This window comes from Monodon monoceros, unplaced genomic scaffold (assembly GCF_005190385.1).
Source record: "Monodon monoceros isolate NGI ecotype Baffin Bay Population unplaced genomic scaffold, NGI_Narwhal_1 Super_Scaffold_2, whole genome shotgun sequence".
Lineage (NCBI taxonomy): Eukaryota > Metazoa > Chordata > Mammalia > Artiodactyla > Monodontidae > Monodon > Monodon monoceros.
This window is the reverse complement of record NW_021703776.1, coordinates 38779761-38802112: the sequence shown is the minus strand read 5'-3', so window position 1 is coordinate 38802112 and position 22352 is coordinate 38779761. Positions and strand designations below refer to the sequence as shown.

At 36.7% G+C, this 22352-nt stretch overlaps 1 protein-coding gene across 7 annotated transcripts in view; it reads right to left on the bottom strand.

The window, feature by feature from the left end:
• The window catches only part of ETV1 (ETS variant 1), a 94471-nt gene that overhangs the window by 5665 nt on the left and 66454 nt on the right, over positions 1–22352 (bottom strand). For 5 of the 7 annotated variants that reach the window (XM_029234227.1, XM_029234226.1, XM_029234228.1 and 2 more), the window contains 4 exons: positions 12190–12258; positions 10532–10600; positions 6869–7038; positions 1089–1190 (listed from right to left, as the gene is read on the bottom strand). In XM_029234227.1, coding sequence (XP_029090060.1) covers positions 1089–1190; positions 6869–7038; positions 10532–10600; positions 12190–12258 — 410 coding nt within the window. The remainder of the gene's footprint in view (positions 1–1088; positions 1191–6868; positions 7039–10531; positions 10601–12189; positions 12259–22352) is intronic. The other 2 variants (XM_029234229.1, XM_029234225.1) reach the window with 1 other exon arrangement.

Here is a 22352-nt window from a genome sequence, read left to right as displayed (position 1 = left end):
AGACAGAGCAGATAGTAACTGGTTTTACATTTTGAAGGTGAGATTCAGGGAAATAGGAAGCAATTAAGAATCTAATTCAGCCTTATCTTTTAAGGATCTTCCAAGTTCTAACTTGCAGGCTGGCCAACTCCAGAGCACAGATTCCCTTTGGTCTAGAAAACTCAATGATGCTGTTTCCCTGTCTTCTAGTAAGTTTCATGGACCAACTGGTCTAGTTTTTCTTGGCAGAACCATGGTGACATAAAACTATGCCACAATCTGTAATATACGTCTGTGTCCCCCCAAATGAACAAAGGATGCATAATAAAACTATAACGTAATATTCACGATGAATAAATCCTAAACGTTGTTCACAGTCAATACTCTTAGATCGAATATGCATGCAAGGCTGAAGGATGTAACAATAACAAATACCCACATGTTTTATCTTTATTTATTCGTTTATTCATTACCTTCTTCAAAAATTTTATATTTTGTTTCTAGGTGTAATTCATTTGTTTTATCTCACACCTTTTAAAAAAGCTACCTGGAAATATTAAGAGACACTCATTTGAAATAAAATAAATGTAACTTCATTATACCAATGAAATAAGATCAAATACTTATTTTTAATCAACGGTTTAAGATGTTAAGCTGTCAAGTAATGAAATCAGCCAAGAAAAAATGTTTTTCAGAATGAGAACAAGCAATGTTCTGAACGTTTTAAGAACCAGAACAAGAGGGAAAAGGTAATAATTCAGATAGTATTCAAAATTATATACTTGTGGAGAATGTAGCAAAATATCAACGACTTCTGGGGATATATGCTTGCCATATTAGTACGAAAACAACAGTTTTTCTACCAAACACAAGAAAGTGGGGACTTCCAGAAAGTCTACTACTTTGTATATGATATTATTACACATTTGTCTATAATGCCCATGCATTTATAAACAGAAAGGCTTGTAATAGCAAAGCAAACAGCTAAGCATATGTTAAAGTGGGCGGAAACCTTGCTTCAGCAGTGTAATGATACGTGGCTTTAAAGTATGACACGCGGATAAATGCGCAACATTTCAATGAATTTTAATGCTGTATTAGCTGCTCACCTTTTGCATGATTCCTTTCTCATAATAATAGCGGAGTGAACGGCTAAGTTTATCATAGTTCATAGCTGGCCTGTTTTTCTGAATGCCCCAACGCCGGGCCACCTGCCACCAAAACAGAATTACATTGTAGTGTTAAGTATAAACTTATCAACATATCTCATAAAAATCAGTTAATTCATTAATTACTTCCAAGCGCTCTAAAACACATCCAAATCAAAAACGTAAGTAAAGACACAAAAGCTATCATGATCTGCATATCCTGCGTCCTGGTTTGCTTTTTAAACCAGGCCTTCAGTGATCACCCTGAAGCCGAGGCATGCTTCGCATGCTGAGGTACCCTGTTTTTTCCTTCTTACTTTTTCTTTTCAGATAAAATCTACAGATCAAGAGTGGCTTCGTGATCTCTTTGTAAAGGTGTTTTCGAGGTCACGATAAACCAAAGGAAAACAGATATCCTGCATGACGCTGAATAAAAGAGTGAACAAGTGGCACAGCGTGTACAGCAGAGGAAACAGTATACCAATTAGTAAGCTGAACTGCAAATAATTTTTATTGCCTGAAGCAGCATCAGGATAAAACTGCAGCCAATACTACACTGGGGAATTAAGCGTTCATTTAAAGAACAGTAGTAATCAGATGCTAAAAATAAGGAGGCCGCCATGTGTATGAGTCCACAGACAAAAATCTCTAAAGCAGGATATCCGCTTTTGCTGTTCAGTGAACAATGTCCGAGCTTCAACAGAGCTTCAGCAAAACCTCCTTCCTCAACATGTCTGTATCCCCTACCTCACCACTACCCTGGCTAGATGCAGCGTTATCCAGAACAGGGTGGCCTGCTTCTATGACCTCAGCTAAAGTCACCTTCGCATTAATTTCCACTTTTGCTTCATCTGAGCAGAAATTGCAGCTGCCATGCACGCCTAGGTAACCCTGAGACACCATTTTTAAATAGGGTTAGAGTTTTCCTTCATGTTCACAGAATTCCAAGTTGTTGCTACGTTTCCTTCATGTTCACAGAATTCCAAGTTGTTGCTACGTGTAATATACTAAAACAGAATGCTTTGCAAAGAGGTCATTCTGTCTCTCTCTACTTCATTAGCAATAACCTTTCTCCAGAGTTTTTTTTTTCTCTTTTAAAAACACTGATCCTTGCTATTTTCTCTCTCGCTAATTTCTACTTCCTGAATGAAGATACAATGTAATTTAGTCACATATATCAGTATAATTTTTGAAGAGCAGAGAGATGTAACGTCACAGGGACGTGACTATATATCAAAACAGAGTCACTGTGACAGGCACATCTTAAAGTTCCAAAGATAATCTTCGTTTTAATGTAAATGTTCTAAGCAATAGCAAAATGGGCTGATGGCAATAAGAAGTGAAAGCAATAATTTCTAAATAAAATGTCTTTTAAAAAGCTAACAATGGACATCAGTGAATCTTTAATAGACATGACAACTGAACAGCCTGCGAACCTGGAGGGGATGTGAAAATAAATTATTAGTATCTCCTGAAATTGAACAATTTCTGAACACTTATGCATTTGTAAATCATGCTTTTCTAGAGGCTCACCAGGAGGCACCTAGAAAGTAAAATACCTGCAACACACTTCAAGACAACACAGTGGAAGTCTTTGGGGAGAGAAAGATGTTTTTTTAATACCATAAGCAGAGTTTGACTTTTATGATGCCAGTTAATTCTCTGCACCATGGGTATCAGTAGACATTTTAAAACAATCAAATTTATTCTTTTTTTTTCTTTTTTGCGGTACGCGTGCCTCTCACTGTTGTGGCCTCTCCCGTTGCAGAGCACAGGCTCTGGACGTGCAGGCTCAGCGGCCATGGCTCAGGGGCCCACCCGCTCCGCGGCATGTGGGATCCTCCCGGACCGGGGCATTAACCCGTGTCCCCTGCATCGGCAGGCGGACTCCCAACCACTGTGCCACCAGGGAAGCCCCCAAATTTATTCTTAGAGCTGTTTCAATATCACATTCATTATAAAGTTGAGGGAAATGGATACTCATATGCCTGAGAGATGCAGACAAGTTGTGCAAGATGAAGGAATAAGATACAGAAGTCTGTTGTACAGCACTGTTCCTATAGTTAATGATCCTGGATTGAACGTGTAAAAATTTGATAAGAAGATAGATCCCATGTTGTGTTCCTATCATGATAAAATTTTTTTAAAAGATTGCAACTTAAAATGAACAGATAACATAAATAATTTCCAGGATAGGTTAGACCATCCAACAACTAAGAAAGTCCACTCAGCCCTCACATATGACCCCGTCAATCACCACTATACCCGGCGCCACTAAAAGCCAAGGTACCAAATGTAAAACAGATAGCTAGTGGGAAGCAGCTGCATAGCACAGGGAGATCAGCTCGATGCTTTGTGGCCACCTAGAGGGGTGGGATAGGGAGGGTTGGAGGGAGACGCAAAGAGGGAGGAGATATGGGGATATATGTATACATATAGCTGATTCACTGTTATACAGCAGAAACTGACACACCATTGTAAAGCAATTATGCTACAATAAAGATGTAAAAAAAAAAAAAAAAGCCAAGGTACCACTTTCAACATGGAGTGGGTACGATGATGGCAATACTTTCAGTAAATTCCTTTTAACACTCTTTCAAAAGAAAACTTTGGATGTTAATGAGGAGAGTGAAAAGATCTCTATAGCACTCTAGCATTTATCCTTATCACCAAATGAATTAAACAGGAAAATGCAATCGTTCAATTATTATTCAATTTATTTTTAAAATCACGCTTGAATATGCAACAGAAAACCTAGAAACCACAATCAGGGCCTGGCTATCAGACTTCTCGATAACTCTTCCAGCTCAACAAGCTTGCATATTAGCAGAAGACTTCTACTCTGCCTCCTACAGATGCTTCACTATGTCAATAACTGTTCCCTGGAACAATTCCCCAGAACCCATGATTAATTAAAAAATAACATCTCGTTATCTCGAATATCTCAAAAAGAGATGTTAAAGATTATGTGCTTGCTAAAGTTATCCAAACACACTGAGCAGATAATCAGCCACAAGACTGCAGTCTCACTCAGCATCATTTTAAACTGCAAGAGGAAATACAAAAAGCGGAACTCATGAGTAATTCCAACAAGGATGGCTTCAGAGCCACCTTTCATGAGCTGTGCTGTCACAGATCCTCAATTAACTGCTGTGTAGTTGAAAGAAGAGGGTGACCGTGGGCCACAGAGACTAAAGAAATTTCACAAACATTTTCCAAAGAAGAAAGTTAAACATAAGCAGCACAGTCATTGCCTGATGGAAGCAATTGTAGCAGTGAGCAATGCAGCAATCAGAAATGGAACGTTTCATTTTGAACAAAGGGCCTTAGGAGACATTGAGCGCTTATTGCACAATTGCCAGGGAGTTAGGCTGACTCTGAATTCCCCTGTCCTTTTTTACTTTCTGAGTCTGATACAGAAAAGGTGTCTAAATGTTGGTTTGTTGTATGGAACAGAAATAATTGTATTCCTTCCCGGCATTTAAAAAACAAAAAATCACAGAAATTCACAATTTGATGTAACTTAATGGTCCCCTGGTCAAGTCTCCTATTCTACTTGTTCAAACATGATCAGCTTAAAAATCAACAATTGCTATATAAAGAACTTAATCACGTGTGCCTAAGTATTTTTACACTTCTGAGTGGATCAATAATCACAGACATAATTCAGTCATTTCCCCCATCTTAACAGATAGATGGCAAAAATAAAAATTCTGTTTCTGCTCACTTATTTTAACCACAGATGGACGGAAGTAATTGATATAAATCCCTGTTGAATGTCCTCAGTTCTAGCATGAACCAACTCTTGCAGAGATTATTAACATCTTTCATGAGGTGAAGAGCACACATTCCCATCATGTTAAAGGGCTTTCAAATTACTTTACGTTAAGTGTTTCTAGTCTCAATTTTTAGTGCTTCACATTTTTGCGGTTCTTTCACTTATACCATTTAAGTACACCTACATAAAAAATGAATTTCTTTCGACAGCCAAATTAAGTTTTAGATGCAGTACAAAATTCAAACACCCAAACATTTAGCCTATACTCAATTGAATTTCTGATTTAACTTGAGCCCTCAAATGCTACCAGGGTATTGATGTAACCCGGAGTACACTTAATTGTCCTAACCGTCTCCTCTGATTTCATACTTTATTTAATACATATGTGAATCGGATAATCTCTTAAATCTTAATAAGTAATGTCACCTTATCTTCTGGAAATCAAATTAGGACACGTTATCTGATGATGATTAAGTACATGGTCTCATAGAGCAGAAGATGCAAGATGTATAGGCCCAGTAGCCTAGTCTAGGCTGTAGATGTCTAGTCTACGTGAAACTAATCACTTTGACTTAAAAAATAGCTGGATATCTCTCTCTGAATTTTTCGACTTTTCTGAGGTGTTTAGATCCTATAGCCAATATGATCAGTCATAGGCACGTTAGCTAAAAGTCTTCCATTGCTTTCTCAGCTAACGTAAACTGAAGTCAATTTTAACAGCAGCAGAAAAAGCATCTTTAATAAGACACAAACGTTTCATATAAAAGTCACCTTTCTTTTGAGGTCCAAAATGCTATTCGGTAGGTTATGTTGTAATAATAATAGTAGGCTTGGGACTTCCCCGGTGGTCCAGTGGTAAGGAATCTGCCTGCCAATGAAGGGGACACGGGTTTGATCCCTGGTTGGGGAACTAAGATCCCACATGCCGTGGGGCAACTAAGCCCGTGTGCCACAACTATTGAGCTCACGCACGTCAACGAGAAAGAGAAATCCTGCATGCCACAACTAGAGAGAAACCCGAGCACAGCAACGAAGAGACCATCCCGTAATGAAAAGATCCTGCATGCCTCAACAAAGATCCCATGGGCCGCAACCAAAAAAAGAAAAGAATAGAAAAAAAAGTAGGCTTAAGCCTAAAGTTAGTCCTGGGCAGAATAAAAATTGAACTGAGAGGTTTTTCAGGAAAACACTCCATTGGTATGTGCATGGGGAAGGGTTGGAGGAAGTAAGACAGCTGAACAGAATGAAAGGTGTTCCATTTACCTGTATTCTCTCTATCCAGAGTCTTCTTAGGTATGGTGACATTTTAAACTTTATTCCTACCTTCCAAAGGAGCGTACACAGCCCAGCTGATTCAAAACAGATGTCACCAATAATCAAAGGGAAACAATGGCTGTACAGGTCTGTGTCTCCTAAGAAACACTTAAGGAGTAAGAATTTCCCACTGTGGCCCTTGTGTGCCTTTATTGCCCACAGCTACGTCTCCCCTACACCCTCTCACACATGACTTTGTTCTCTAAATGTTCCTCTCTAACCCTCTTGACAAAAATCAAGACTGTCCAAATAATAACTGCTAATTCTCAAGAACAATTCCTCCACACCCAAAACTAGTTGAACTTTGATAGACATCTCTCTTCCTCAAAGACCATCAAACGTGCCCAACTTAGATGCACCTTTAGAGACTTCCCAAGCCCTGCTCTCTTGAATAAAGGATTATGCTAATAATCTGGTTGATTTCCTTCAATTCCTGTAGGACGGGATGCAACTGGAAAAAGCCTGCAACATATTCATGTCTTATTTTAAATACATTCCTGCTTTTTTTTTTTTTTGGCCCACCTTTTAATTCACAATGTTTCCCTATAGTTTTAAAATTAAAAGATACTTCTTTGGCATATTAATCAAGTCTATGTTTCCTTATATTAGAACATATCTGATCTTCCTAAGTAGAATCTACTAAACTCACCTCTTCAGGCTCAATCAATTTAAATTCCATGCCTCTCCCGGTCCAGGCAATGAAATGGGAATTGGAAGGGTCGTCCAGAAGTGCTACCAAAAACTGCCAGAGCTGAAGTGATCCCCGCCGCTGGTACGTGGGTCCTTCCCGATACATTCCTGGCTCTTGCTTTATATCTCCTAAATTAAAAACATTTTAAGTTTCTATGATTAGCCATGATATTTACATAAAATTTATATTAAACCAATCACTAAAATGGTTACACCACAACCAATTTAAGGGTCTCTATGAAATATACTGTTACCATTAAATAGGGATTTAAAATAGGTAAAAGGGTGAATATAACCCAGGAATCTACAAATTTACACACAGCTGTATATATAAAGGTCACTATAAATGCACAAAGGCCAGAATAAATCCATGGAGGTCATTTACTTATAAAAATGCTGTATATCTTTTTTCTCTTTAGATACTATTTTAAAAACTGTAGTATCCGATCATACTTCTTGCCTTCATTGTTAATGCTATTACTTACTGCTCTAAGTAACAATGCAGAGGGAGTAATCAATTTTAAGCTCTGTGCATTTTATTTGCACAAATTAAATTCTGCAATTTATAAATACCTCATTGACCTGCACATGACAAACTAGTGAAAATTTTAATGCAAATACTTCAAAGCAAAGTTAATAGCATCTTAGACTCTGTGAGTTAAGGAAAAACTAGGACAATGTCATGGGTAATTCAGGGCATACTGGATTACCGGTATACCATCTTTCTTCCACACCTTCGCTGGCACTCTGCTTTCTCAACTGGCAGCAAATGAAAATTCTCTCATTTTTCCTTGTCTCTTGTTTGTATTGCACTTATTTGAGTTTAGCTTGCTATTCTTTTTCTAAAAGTCCAATTTTATAATGTTTATACACACACAAAAAAGAATACACCAGAGTTTTCTGTTATCTATATTTTTAAACAAGAAAGGTTTGTTTGTGCTACATTTATTTGTTATTCATACAAAGTGTAAAAAACTCTATTAAATAGATTACAGCAGCAAAGGTATTAGTTTCCAATTCTTTGGAATATCTGGCCAGATATTTTGATTTTACCAAAAAACAAACAAACCAAAAAAAAAAAAACCACAACTCAGTTTCATGACTACTGATTATTTACTTCTATCTCCAGCAAATTGTCTCAAAAATATGTGGAATTAGTCACATTGGGGATTGAATGTCTAGGGCCCTACAAGCATATCACTATTAATGCATGAATTTCTCTCCTGCACTAAAGAAACAATTCAGACAGAATATATTTGAGCCGATTTTCTGACATTAAGTGTGAATTATAAACCAGACCAAATCATGAGCTTTTTAAAAATTTCCTTTGGTCAAGAGACAGAAATACACCTCTTAAAATAATTAGAAAGAACACTTAAAAAACCTAAACCAGGGCTTCCCTGGTGGCGCAGTGGTTGAGAGTCCGCCTGCCGATGCAGGGGACACGGGTTCATCCCCGGTCCGGGAGGATCCCACATGCCGCGGAGCGGCTGGGCCCGTGAGCCATGGCCGCTGAGCCTGCACGTCCGGAGCCTGTGCCTGTGCTCCGCGACGGGAGAGGCCACAACAGTGAGAGGCCCGCGTACCGCAAAAGAAAAACCTAAACCAAAATAAAATTATTCACTCAACAGCTGCTAAAAATCATTATGTTGTTTTGGTCTAAGCTATAAAATATAGAAGTGTCTCTTCATACTGATTTCAATGACAGGTTTATTTATCTCCGTTTTTCCTTCTGAGATTTAGAAATTTTCAGGGGGGTAACTGAGCAATTATGCAGATAGAGTGAAACACTGTCAGATTCAGATTTTCTAACCTTTAGATTTCTTCTGCCTATAAATGTGACTGACCATACTGGCCTTGTACAACGAAAAAATAACCCTTTGTTCTTCTTTCTTCTTGGTCTCTATTCCTTACAAAATGTAAGCCCAATACTATCTTCCCAAAAATATTTTCTTAGTATAAAATTGAGGAGTATTTCAAAGCCAAAGGGAAAATATAATCAAGACAGTTAGCTTCCCCAAACATGTAAGTGACTTAGACTTTGCCCTGTTAGATTATATCATAATCCTGTTTACAGTTTTGAGCTATTTTCCTTCCTTACATGCCCATACTAATCATCGCGATTTCTTAAAATGTTAAGCTCACTAAGCATGAAAGAAACTGATGAAGGTCATGCCAAAAAGTAGACTTTATGCTTTATCTCAAGAGAAAAAGCTGGACTTTAAGGATTTTGATGCTCTGCGAATGAAGCCAAAGAAAATAACACAGATCACACCTCTGAAACTCTAAGGTTAAAAGTAACATCTATTATAGAGTAAGGCTGAAAAAGTGATCCCTATTGGAGTTTAACCCTGTGACCTTGGCATGAATTTAGCAATGTAAAGGGAGGCTAAGGAAACAGATCTTCCCAAGACTTATATCACCCCTTCTGAAACGTCTACCTGCAGCGAAAGCCTGGGGAACACAGTAGACTTCAAGCAACTAATTAGAGACTGAGAAGCAATCTGCACATACACTTTGCTGTTTAAACAATGACAATTAAAAACTCCTGAGAGCTACCAGGCCATTACAGCCATGATCCCTAAAGTTTGTGCAATCAGCTAATCAGAGGGCCCCTGCTTGTTTCCTGTTAAACAATCAAAGCAGGAAATACGGAGACCGCTCTGAAGAACCACTAAGTCAATCAACTGTTCACTTTTTACCCAAGCCTCTGGGTAGATGCTGACTGCTGCCACCTTTGTCAAGAAAAGAAGATTCTAACTTGACACCCCTTTCTAACGTGTGTGTGTGGGGTGATATTTTCATTTTCATTGCCACAGCAAGTGATATTAAAAGAGTGATGCAGGGCTTCCCTGGTGGCGCAGTGGTTGAGAGTCCACCTGCCGATGCAGGGGACACGGGTTCGGGCCCAGGTCCGGGAAGATCCCACATGCCGCAGAGCGGCTGAGCCCGTGAGCCATGGCCGTTGAGCCTGTGCGTCCGGAGCCTGTGCTCTGCAACGGGAGAGGCCACAACAGTGAGAGGCCCGCGTACGGCAAAAAAAAAAAAAAAAAAAGAGTGATGCTTTCCTAACTCCATCTGAAGCAATTACAAAGTAATGTCACATTAGTAATGAACATCTTCCCAGGGGAAAAACAAAAAAGGAGGACTCACAATCACTAACTAAATGGGCAGCTGTATTGTTCCTGTGTTCCATAATGCATCTTTTCGTGAACAATAAAAGGCAAGAGCCTGCATTAGTCATCCATGCATCCACAGTAGCATGCTTTCTCCTCTGCTTTGTTAATTACGGGATCAGCTCTCAATAAATCTCGAGCAACAAGCTGCATGTCCTCAGCCAGGCAATGGAAAGGGCCCCCTTATTCTACATAAAGCCCAGCAAGAATGACACTCTGTCTAACTCTAAAAACGGGATCTCTCATAGGACAAAAGAAAAAAGCTTCTTAATGGGCAAAGGAAAGGGAATTTATAAGAGGCAAAGTTTAGCGAGACTTGAGTGCATCGTAAGTGATGGGCATGAAGATCGTTAAGTAGCGATGTTGACTGCTTTCAGGAGAGGCGAAGGTGATCTCTCCTCGCCCTCTTACAGAAATCAAAACTTGATACACAATGAAAAACCTACCATCGAATTTCTCTGGGACAACACAGGTGTCATCATAAAACTGCCTGGGGCCCTTTTCAAACATGCAGCCTGTGGGGGGAAATGAAATACATTTACTCATGACAGAAATAACACTCACAAATAAATCAAAATATAACCATTAAGGCAAAAACGGAGGTAGAAAAGGACTCTTCTACTTTTCCACTCCGTGACCTTGGACACATTATTTAACCTCTGTGCCTCAGTCTCCTCATCTATAAAATGGGAATGATAACAAAGCATCTACCTTATAGGGTTGTTGTGAGGATTACATGATTTAATATATGCAACTTTAGAACACTGCCTAGCACATGGTAATACATGAGAGTTAGCAATTTATATTATTACTAACCAAAGCATAGAGCTTACGTAAACACTGGCAAACCTGGGATGTATAATGTATCATTTCCTTTTCCATTTTCTTCCAAGTTTTGTTATTCAACCAGATGAGAGGGAAATCAGAGTGAATTACTGCCATGTACCTTGCATTATGACCCTGATGAACTGAAACAGGTACGGTTTACCCCCTTACTTCTTTGGAGAAATATTTAGCTAGGTTAACTTTCTCATGTTTCCATCTTCAATAGCCAAGGCAGTTAAAAAAAACTTTCCTTTTTTGCTGTAACATAACTAAGTCCATAGGAAAAATGCAAAATAAATTGACAGCTTTTCACAATCATTTTCTCCCCCAAATATCCTTGACTGTGGCACCTTCATTTAATTGCTGTTATCTTTCATCACCAGGAAGAAATTTCCCATAGTTTAGTCACAGTTTTATTTCTCAAAAGTATTGGTCTCTGTGGTAGGTACATAATATTAAAAATAGCAACATTATATTGCATTTGTGCAAAATTCCTGGCCTCATATTTTCTGGATTTACCATCTCATAATACTACCCTTTAAACATGGGGATTTACTTCTATTAATGTTATTTAAACAAAACAACCAATGCTGGACTCAACCTAGAAGGATGGATCTAAGTCATTCACTGAAGATACATAGTGTTGACATCAAGGACCATGCACATAATTCCGGAAATACTTTAAAGGGGAGTCTATCCAGATAAAATCATTTTCATTCATTACTTTGCAGGTATCATGCCCATTAGAACAAAACCTTCCCCCCACGGTTACCATAACACGTCCACAACAGAAAACTCCTTTTCTAAGTCTCTTCCGTGAAAGTCCATTCTTAACAATTACTTGTCCCAAAATGTAAAATCTAGGATATTTAAAGGTGAATGTATTTAAATCAACGGTGCTTTATTTCAAAACAATGACTTAGGTCTCTAAAGCAAAACTGAAAATTCCTAAAAGATACATTTCAGTAGAAAGCAGTAAGGTAAGGTGATCTTATAAAAGCACACGTTCTCTTTCAAAAGGATGTAGTTGCTGGCAAAAAAGAACAGAGAAGTCCACTTTTCAGCTGTTTATATGCACATGACTCATGTTAACAACCAAATATAAGAGATCATGACCTGAAAAATCTTCCTTTTACTTTAAAAAGAAAAGTTTTAAAATAATGGTTTAGTGGACATAAGTGATTTTCCCCATGTAATATAATGATAATCTGACAGCATCCTTAGGATGTCCAATTATGTTGACAGGTATTTACAAGAATTTCAATAGTGGAAAACTTAACTTCTGTTCTGCTGGGATGAGCCAGGAAGCCTTCTTGCCTCATATAAATGGAGTGGCAGCTAGGCACTTCTGCAAGAGGAAACAACAGTGGTCAAAGATGTCTGGAGCTGAAAATGTGCTGTTATCAGTGGACAGAGTGCAGAAAGGAAAAGTAACAGAAACTGACACGAGTCTCTTGAGGGGAACTTGTCAACACATAGTTAACATTTCAGGCAGGGCCCACACAAGAAACTTAAGGATGAGAAGCATATCATGGTGGATACTGATTCTCCTGAACAGGCAGGTGAATTCAAAGTTTTACCCACACCAACCTTAATAAAGTAAAGGTGGCTTTACCAGCAACCCTGCATAAATGTGATTGTGTCCTCAAACAGTGTCATGACTTAAAAAATATTTCAGGACATGTATGGAATAACTTTGTATACTCAATGTCATCCAAAGCAAAGATCAATAAAAGACTCATTCATAGTTTATTTCATGAACACTGGCTAGAAATTATTATGAGAAGACGAAATTGTTATATCTCTTAAAATTACTCCAGCCTAGTAAGGTGACTGCTCTTTTTTCTTCAGATAGAAACAAGACTGGCTTTTCATTTTGTTAAGCCCACAGGTCAGATTCAAATCCAGTGAGGCTATAAAAGAGAAATCCAACAACTTTTTAGCAAACACCATTGTTACCTTAAGAGTGAGGCCTTGCCTGTGTGACCAAGTTAACTCATCCCTGAGAAAATAAACTTGGTTAATGGTTAAACTTGAGTCATAGTGATGGTTGTGTATCTAATGTGTTTAGTAGCTTTAGATATGGAGAAAAGGAAAGATATATAGATTAAGAGACAAAAGATTAAAATTCAAGTCCTTCATTTACTACTAATAAAGCTACATGACTTTAGATAAGCCATTTTGTGTCTAAGTTTATATAAAACAAAGGGTTGGGTGAGATGTTATCTGAGTCTGTTATCGTCCCTAGTTATTTAACTCTGAATATAGAAGTTCACTCACATAACCAGAGGTCTATTCATGGTGAAGAGAGTGTAGTTTCAACCTCAAGACCCTCTACTTGCAAGAGCCCTACTGAAATCCTATGCCTAATTTTGCATATGTCATTTCCTTTTCCTTTTCCTTTTCTTTCAGAGGGTTCCCCAAATTTTATAAGTTTTAGGTACCAAAAACCTGGGCCCAACCCTACATATAACATATATAGGTTCCACAGGAATATATACACATGTGATTAAGTTGATTCTACCTTCTGTATGTATTACTTAAGTTTTTAAAACAACATGTACAAAAATAAATGTATAAAATATATATGACAAGTGTGCTATTTAATATAAGAATATATCTTCCTTTCCACCACTTGTAGTAAGTACTTAACTTCTGAACAAGTAATAACATTTAAATGAATGGGAATCCAAAGGCCCTTATCTCTCTTTAACTATCCATCTATAGACTTTCAGGCTGTAATAGATAATGAGCACTGTTTAGCCCAGATGTCATTCTTTCTTGGTCTGGAATGTTCCATTTTTAAAGTCTACCTGATGTTCTAAAATTTTTTCTAGTGATAAATATCAACCAAAATATGAGATATTATTTCACAGGAAAAAGCTTATCTTATGTGGTTTTAGTCAAAAATAGCTTAATGGCGATCCCTAATAGCAGTAACATTGAAAAGTATGTGGCAATCAATAGCTTACAAGCCGAAAATAGTGTAAAACTCATTTTCAAACACTTTATTACATTGCGCCTTCTTTATATAAAGTATCATGTAGTATATAATTCTGACCCTACAGGGTTAAACCGTGCTCTCTGATATCAGTGCTTACAATAGGGTTGCAGTGGAGTTGATCTTCTGGGTTAACAAATGATTAGCAATGCATTTTATCCCAACTCCTTAACCAATGGTACTTCAAATTAATTTTTCATGTTATTTTGATTTATTACCAAGGCGTAAGTTCCCTCAGGCAGCTGGGCCTGGAAAGGAGAGTGTTAATGACTCTGCCATCAGCTCCGCAGCTGCTCAGAGGCAAGCATTTTGTTGTACCAATGTTGACACCCTGCCACAAAATACTTTTACTGACTGCTGCCCAGCTGGAGTGTGGCTGTAAAAACAGCTGGCTGGCTCTGGAGGCAGCTAGGAAATGTATAGGTTAAACTCTATTATATATTTAGCGTGACTAAATGTAGTTTCCTCCCCAAAGGGGGAGAAAAAGCGGAAGAAAGAAAATGCAAGCGTTTCTGAGAAACCCACTATTCAAAGTTGAAGGGTCGGCTTATAAAAGTGCCCTAACATCATATGAAATAATCATAATCCTGGAAAACTAGACATTTGACATCAAAGATAGGATTCGATGGATAATTTCACTAATACTCGTGTCTATTGAACTAGCTGATTTATTGGTTTCTGTTGTACTTACTCTGTAGTATTATTCATAAATTCTACTTATTATTCTATGACATGTAAAGTATACTGATTTAAAATTCATCATAAATTAATGACATAAAATATGGCTAATGCCGCAGCCTCCATTACGTTTCCAAAGGCTCAACTTGCGGCCTAAGTTCTAAACAAAAAAGCACTGAACAGCAATTTAGAAAAAAATGCATACATGAGAATATATTTGTGATTATGCCAGTTCTTAATACTATTGATTACACCCCAGAGTAAATAAAATTAACATCTAGCTCTTGAAATTGAGACACTTGGCCAGCATCGTTTAAGTCCAGTCTATCTTTAAAATCGGTGCCCTCTGTATGGTCCAGAGAAGCCTGAAAAAAATATGGCTAAGAGAAGTTTATTCCCCTAAAGTAACTAAAGTCATGTTATCCTAAAGCGATATCAGTTAATTTATGACCATCAGAGTGGGTCAGACTCTAATCAAATTGTAGAAGCATTTCCAAAGTGATTATTCAATCAAATGACTAACATGGTTAATTAGGAGCCATAAACGTTGCTCTGAAGTTCATCAAAGTAATGACTTGCCCAGAAAAATTACTGCTAATTAAATTGCCTGCTGCTTTCATTTCTACCTTATCTAATAAAAAATCCAACCAATGAAGTTTGGCATTACATTTTAACTTTTGCTAAATGCTCAACTCAGATCCAAACTAGCTAAGTGGCGACTTCAAAGGGAAATGTTTTGTAGCAGGGAATGGAGGCATTTCATATGCATTCGTTTATGTTTATCCATGAAATAAAACTTACATAATTCAGTGACAATAATAAGCTGCAGTTTATCCTATTCACAAACGTTAAGATGAGAGCATATTTACATTGTCTTAATATGCATCCATAATTATAATCTTAGGATCATTAGTACAGCAGTGATTACCAACATTCACCTTGTCATCTAAGAGACCTGGTTTTGAATCTCAGTTCTGATATTTTATGGGAGTATAACATTTTGTTAGTTATTTAACACCTCTTAACTCTCAACCTCCACATCTGTAAAATGGGAATAACAGTGATTTCCTTCAAAGGGTTTTTGGAAGACCATATGGAGTAAGCCACGGGCAACATTCTGCCCACTTTCTGCTAACACTCAGGATTCAATATAAGGTACTTATTATTAACAGAATCTACTTTTAAGTGAACCTCACAGGTATTTACACTGTGTGAATCACCGTACTTAAAACTAGAAATAATTACGTATCAAAATTATTTTTGTAACTTAATTTGCTATTCTTAAATCATGTTTCTATTGAGATGGTTAACATTGCTTATTCGTGTACTTATTCAGTAATATTCTTCATAAATCTATTAACCTATGATATTTAAAATATATTGATTTTAAATTCATTATAAATTAATAAGGTTTAAGTGAGAAGCTCCATTATATTTTCAAAATATTTGGAGGTACCTCTTTTGAGCTTCTTTTTACAGTATTACTCCCTGATATTTGATGCTAAATGGCTTTAGTCTAAAAAGTTTTAAATTCAATCTGTAAATTGAATTATGTATATTTAATTTAGGGTAAAGGATTGTTTTTTATTATTTGGAAACTTATGGATCAAAGAGCTCTTCAGCATGACCTTAGGACGGGGCCAAATCAGCTTGCAGAAACTAAACTGCCTATAATTTGTCACAGATGAGTTCTTGGTGATGAAAGCTGATCTAATATGCTGCAAAAATTCAAAGCAGCAAAGCACTGTTGTCATTTTAATGCGCTAGTCATAGTCACTGTGGCGGAAGTTAAGAAGAAGTAAACTAACACACTAAACTACCTGATTTGATTAGTCTTCACCTTTAGTAACGCAGTTAAAATTTCCTTTAAATTAAGATAAGCAAGTATGAAACTAAAAAGCTGTTTCTTGACTTGCATTTTAAAACTGTATTGGGAAACATAATACTGATTCGGGAAGCTTTACCAAAGGTCTGCCCACAAAGTGCAGTTTTGAAGTTGCTAGGCACTTTTCTGATTTGCATATGCGTTGCCCCATGTACAGGATGAAGTTTCTTCTTCAGGGCATGGTTTGCCTAAAGTTTCTAGGAGCTATAACAGGCCGGATCAGAGAGAAACTATTTGCCACATTTGTATGAGACATCCCTATGATTTGCTGAAATTCTTTGTTATCAAATAGTGCACGAAGCTGAAAACACTTCAGATTGTAAACTCTAAATAAGGGGGAAAAAACACCTTTCTTTCATTTGATGCTTCTAGTTAAATTCCTGGAGAAACAATCAGTGTGATAACTTAATTAAGCATTCAAATCTCTGAGAGTAAATGAGAAATCCCAGTAAAATAGAAATAAGTTCGATGTTGTATTTTAATGTGATTTTGCTTTCATGTGAGTGTACACTGCAGAGATGGATTGATTACACACTTAACTAACTCCTTGAAGAGGTGATGTAACAAGATCAAGTCCACCTAAACTTGTTTATGGTATAATGATGATGGGGGAAATTAAAACTCCAGGGCCAAAATGTGTGAGTCAACATACATCTGAAATTAACAGGTACTTGGTGAAAAATGTGCTTGTGTGTGTGTGTGTGTGTGTGTGTATTTCAATGTAAACACAGGAGTTTAAACAAGTTTTCAAAGACATTTATTTATCATCTAAACAAATACTGAGCTGTACCAAGAACTAATGGCATCAATCTCATTCAAGAAAGAAGAGCATTATGACAGATGTTGCCTAAATTTTGTCTTTCTTAAACTTAAGTTGTTTGTTTCTTCTCATTTCCTAGCAAATTCAGTTTAATGTTTAAAATCCAAAGGTTTTCCAGAGTGCATAAATAAATGAGCTTCATAAAGATGTATTTCAATGCACAGGTCTTCACATACATACTAGTGTAGCATCCTTGTACTCTGCATTTCTACTTGCCACATGAAGAGATTTCGTGTAACTAATCAAGAAAATATATTTTATAAAGTGTTCTAAAAAGGAGGCTAACATGAGGATTTTTTTTTACACCCATACAAGCTATTTATAGAACAAACCTGAAAGTAATTAACTCTAAAAAATAAGGCCCAGTATTAATATGTCTGAATTCAAGTGTGAAGGCTTTAAGTCAAGTTTTATAAGATCTATCTGTTGTCAGTCACAAAAGCTCTATATAAATATAACAACTTAGTCACTGAAACATGTAAAGAAGGCAGAAAAGTTGGAGGTGGCTGAAATCCTAAGAGAGTGATGCATTTGGTATTACTTCATTCACACTTAGATGGGAGCTTTGTCATTAGGATTTTTAGTAAACTGTGAATATAAATAATGTAAAATCTGCAGAGATATTTCTTTTGCCACAGATCAGATGTACTGAATCTACTGTTGACAGACTTTGAGGACAGAAAGAGAACTATGTCAGTCTTTGTATGCCTAGAATAGTGCTTGCAAAACCTTAAAAAAGAAAAACAAAAGTAACACAGTTATCTGCATTCAGATGCTTTTAAAACTTAAAGGCTATATAACCTAAAACAACAGCATAGAATTTTACCTAAGAAACCACAGACTTCTCTTGTAAGCATCTGGGTTTTTTGGCTTTTTTTTTTTTTGCAGGGGACAGTATCCTACGCAAATAACCACCACATTCAAAGAGGATTAGCTTATTATGATCTAGTTGGCTCACAGTTTTACAAGTTTTACAAGCCTGTGGAGGTTTCAGTAAGTTAGAGTTGAAAATAAAGTTGCAATGATAGGAAACACAATTGCACAAAATAAGCACAATTTTAACTTTGACTACTTATTAGATATTATTGCACTCTGACAATTAACGGAAGTTTAAAAATATATATGAGAAAAGATGCCATTAGTTGCCAAAGCGGGCCACAAAAAAAATTCTGAAGTGGGGGAATTTTTCATGATGAGCTTCAATACTGAATTGTTCCCTTTCTGGAACCTACACAATTTGAAACAAATACATCATGAATTGCTTTGTCCTCTCACTCATTTTTCCTTGGATCACCTCAATATTCAGATGATTTAGTCTCCTTGCTTTAAACATGAATAACACTAGCAGTAAGTTCAGTATGACTGTTTCACTACGTCAGAAACAGCATAATTGTACACCATCTTGCTAGCTATGCACAATATGATTGTTTTTTGTTTGTTTTGTTTTGTTTTTTTGCGGTACGCGGGCCTCTCACTGTTGTGGCCTCTCCCGTTGCGGAAAACAGGCTCCGGGACGCGCAGGCTCAGCGGCCATGGCTCACGGGCCCAGCCGCTCCGCGGCATGTGGGATCTTCCCGGACTGGGGCACGAACCCGTGTCCCCTGCGTCGGCAGGCGGACTCTCAACCACTGCACCACCAGGGAAGCCCCAATATGATTGTTTTAACGTAAGAATATCTCTCTTATTTTGTCTTATCCTTTAGCACTGAAGTGTATTTATAAATATTATAATAGTGGCACCTCATTCAAGAACTAGCAACAGTCTGAGGAAATCTCTAGAAGTTAAGATAAAATCATATCAACAGAAATCCTTATTCTAATTGCCTAGACCCCTAACACTATATTAGCAATTTTAAAAACATAGTCATATTTAATCCTCACAAAAACACAAAAGGTATAGGAATTATTTTCCCCTTTCCATGAATGAGGAAACTGAGGACAAAAGTGGTAACAAAACATGCTCAAAATGACATTAGTAGTAAATAGGTAACAGGTCCAGGATTCAGTATAATGTTTCCAGTGTCATACCAAGTGGGTGGTTTTATTTTTTAATGCTAAGAATAACAAAAACATGTGGATGAAAACAGTGAACTGTGAGGGCCCACACACTGCAAAGAAGGGTTAGCAGAATGGAATGTTCAAAGATACTTTTCTAAACTTAAGAGAATAGTAAATAAATCATAACGATATATGCGTGTCATTCTTTCAGTTTTGCCTTGCTTTGTTTTTCACATGTGTTTTTGAATAGCTATCTTTGTAAAATTTTCAAGACTGTATTAGAAGCAATTAAATAGAAAACTTACACACATGTACACACATGATAAAATCCATAATCTATTTAATCTGAAAAAAATTCCTTGAAAAGATTTCAATTAAGTTATGCCTATGTTAGGTAAAAATATTTTATGAAATAAAAAGTCTCCCTTTAAACTATTAAATAGTTAAGTCACTTAAGTATAGAGATCCTTTAAGTGTAAAATATTCTATAACACTATTCTAAACCTAAAACATATATACTCAGATATATACTTGTAAAAAATAAATATTTATCTTCCCTCTCTTGTTCACGTTTATGAAACACACACACAGAGGGAGAAATCCAAATGCGCATCCTTAAACTGTCTCATTTAATTGCAAATCTTAGTTGCACATATGAAAACAGTTGTATGTTCATCTCACCCACTCGCAATAAGCAGTTCTGGGCCTAAGCATCCTGGTTGTTTTCTTTAAAAAGAAACTAAAAATCCTACACTAAAAATGTACACCCCCTTCCCCATTCTAATTCCCTTTTTTCATGCTAGTTCAACTCACAAGCAGATTATCCCTCCCTTCCCCCTTTCCTGCCTGTAAAATCCCAGTTAGACAAACACTGTGTGGCTGAAATGACATATTTGAATGGAATTCAGACCCACCAGTTCCTGTTTATGTTTCTGATTTGAGAATGTTGCCTTCTCATTCACTATACATTAGGAACACTGCAAGGCCATAAATAGTGTCAGGTTACATGCAGGCAGGACCAATGAGCATTAATCATTACTTCCAGTCAACTGGCAAAAGCAGCAGCTGATGGAACACTATACCCTTCAGCTCTGTATAAATGGACATTCCAGAGAGTAAAGAGTGTGTGTGTGTGTGTGTGTGTGTGTGTGTGTGTGTGTGTGTGTGTGTGTGTGTGTCCTTTCAGTCTCCATTTTATGAATGAAACTCCAGGCTCTATAGAGTCCATTCATGTAAGAGAAATGCTTACAGGGCTCTGCCCCTAGGGATCAATCAGTCATGGGTAAAACTGATATGATTGGTTTAAGACAGCCTTCAGCCTTCCATTACTGACTTAAAATACAGTCCCTGTCCATTTGACCTGTGTTAATGCATAAAGAGTAAATCCAGACCATAGTCTCAATTCTCAAATCAAATCACTAGCCAATGCCACTTACTGTAACTGAAGATTTAGAGCATACTGAAGTATTTCTTAGAAAAACTGATATAGTGGACCAAAGTACTGTTTGGGGAGATTTGCTATTTTAACCCAGAACTGAATGAGGAGAACTCATTCTGCTGATCTGCTAAGCAATAAAAAGCAAAGTCAAATTGTGAGCTCTATTATAATAACAAAATCAATTAGGAAGGCATCACCGTCACTTTTCATAATTTAAGCACCTAAATATCAGAGATTAAGTGATCTACTAGTCCACAAATCACACACTGAGAAAAAGAAAATTATATTTGGATTCTAGAGAAACAGGTAAGATGTTAATTTTTTCTGAAGGATCAATAGCTCATTCCTTTAAATTCCCAAGTGATTCTCCACTTGAAACTTTTGGAGCAGTGGTTTCAAAGTTAGGAGGGAAAAAAATCAGCTGCCATGTTTTAGGAGAAAATGTGGCCATAAGCAAATGATGGTTAGTAATGGAGTAGGGCCAAGGCTTGGCCTTTGGGAGTGTTAAATGGCAGGTACAAAAAGCCAAAGTTCATGGAACCATAATCATCACTGCGCTGGAAATTACTAAAGATGGTAACGCTTAAAAATATCCAGAGTTTTTAGGAGGGAAGAAAACTATTTATGAGCAATTATGGGAATGATTTGTAAAGAGTCGGTCCAATACCAAACACTGTTAAAACATATAATGGGTTTTATCAGCCATCTGTAACTTGGTCCTTGACTCCAGAGGGAAGAAAATACTTTTCTCTTCCAGTGACCTGAAGCCATATTGGGAAATGGTTGCAGTCAACAATCCCTGAATACATCTCTAACTGATTTCTCATAGGATCTTTGCTATGCCTATAGAAGAAGGAATGAGGAGAAACATGAAAAATGCGTGGTCTTTGGTTTTAAATGTGTGCAAGATTTTCTACTATGGCGTGATAATTTAATATTTATCTTCCAATTTCTAATATCTGGCTAATAAAATGATAGAGAATAAATCAAGTTACTACCATATTTAACTTTAAACTAAAATTAAACTAAAATTAAAATACTTGACACAGCCAGGAGGGGAGATGATAAGGAATCCTATAATCTATCATCCAGAGAAAACATGGAACAGAGAAAGACCACTGAAGAGTCAACGTACATTCAATTATTAATTCTTAAATAACATTCTCTTTTTTTGGCTTTAAAAAATTTCAGTATTCTTTTAAGAATTAGTTTTTAAGGTGGTTCAAAGATATGTAAGTAAAAGTGATGAAGTAAAGCTTAATATTTCTGAATGTTTTTATTTCATATTTTTAAAAATTAAAGTTATAATTATCAATCATGGGGCCTTCCATTTCAGAAATGAAGAAGCTAGTTTATGGCAAGCCTGGAAGTTCAAAATAAATATCAATAGCCTTTACTTCTCTTCTCTCTGTTCCATCCAACTTTAATGAGCATTTTTCAACAGTTTCCTTTTGTCATCACTGCATTCCTTGTATTTCTTGAACAATATTTCTGGTTGTTCACTTATGTATAACTCAATTGTTCAGAAGACATATAAGAACATTTATTATAAAATATATGAGGTTAGTTTCCCTAAAATATATATCCCCTCTTAAAAAGTAAATAATAAGAAATCATTAAAAA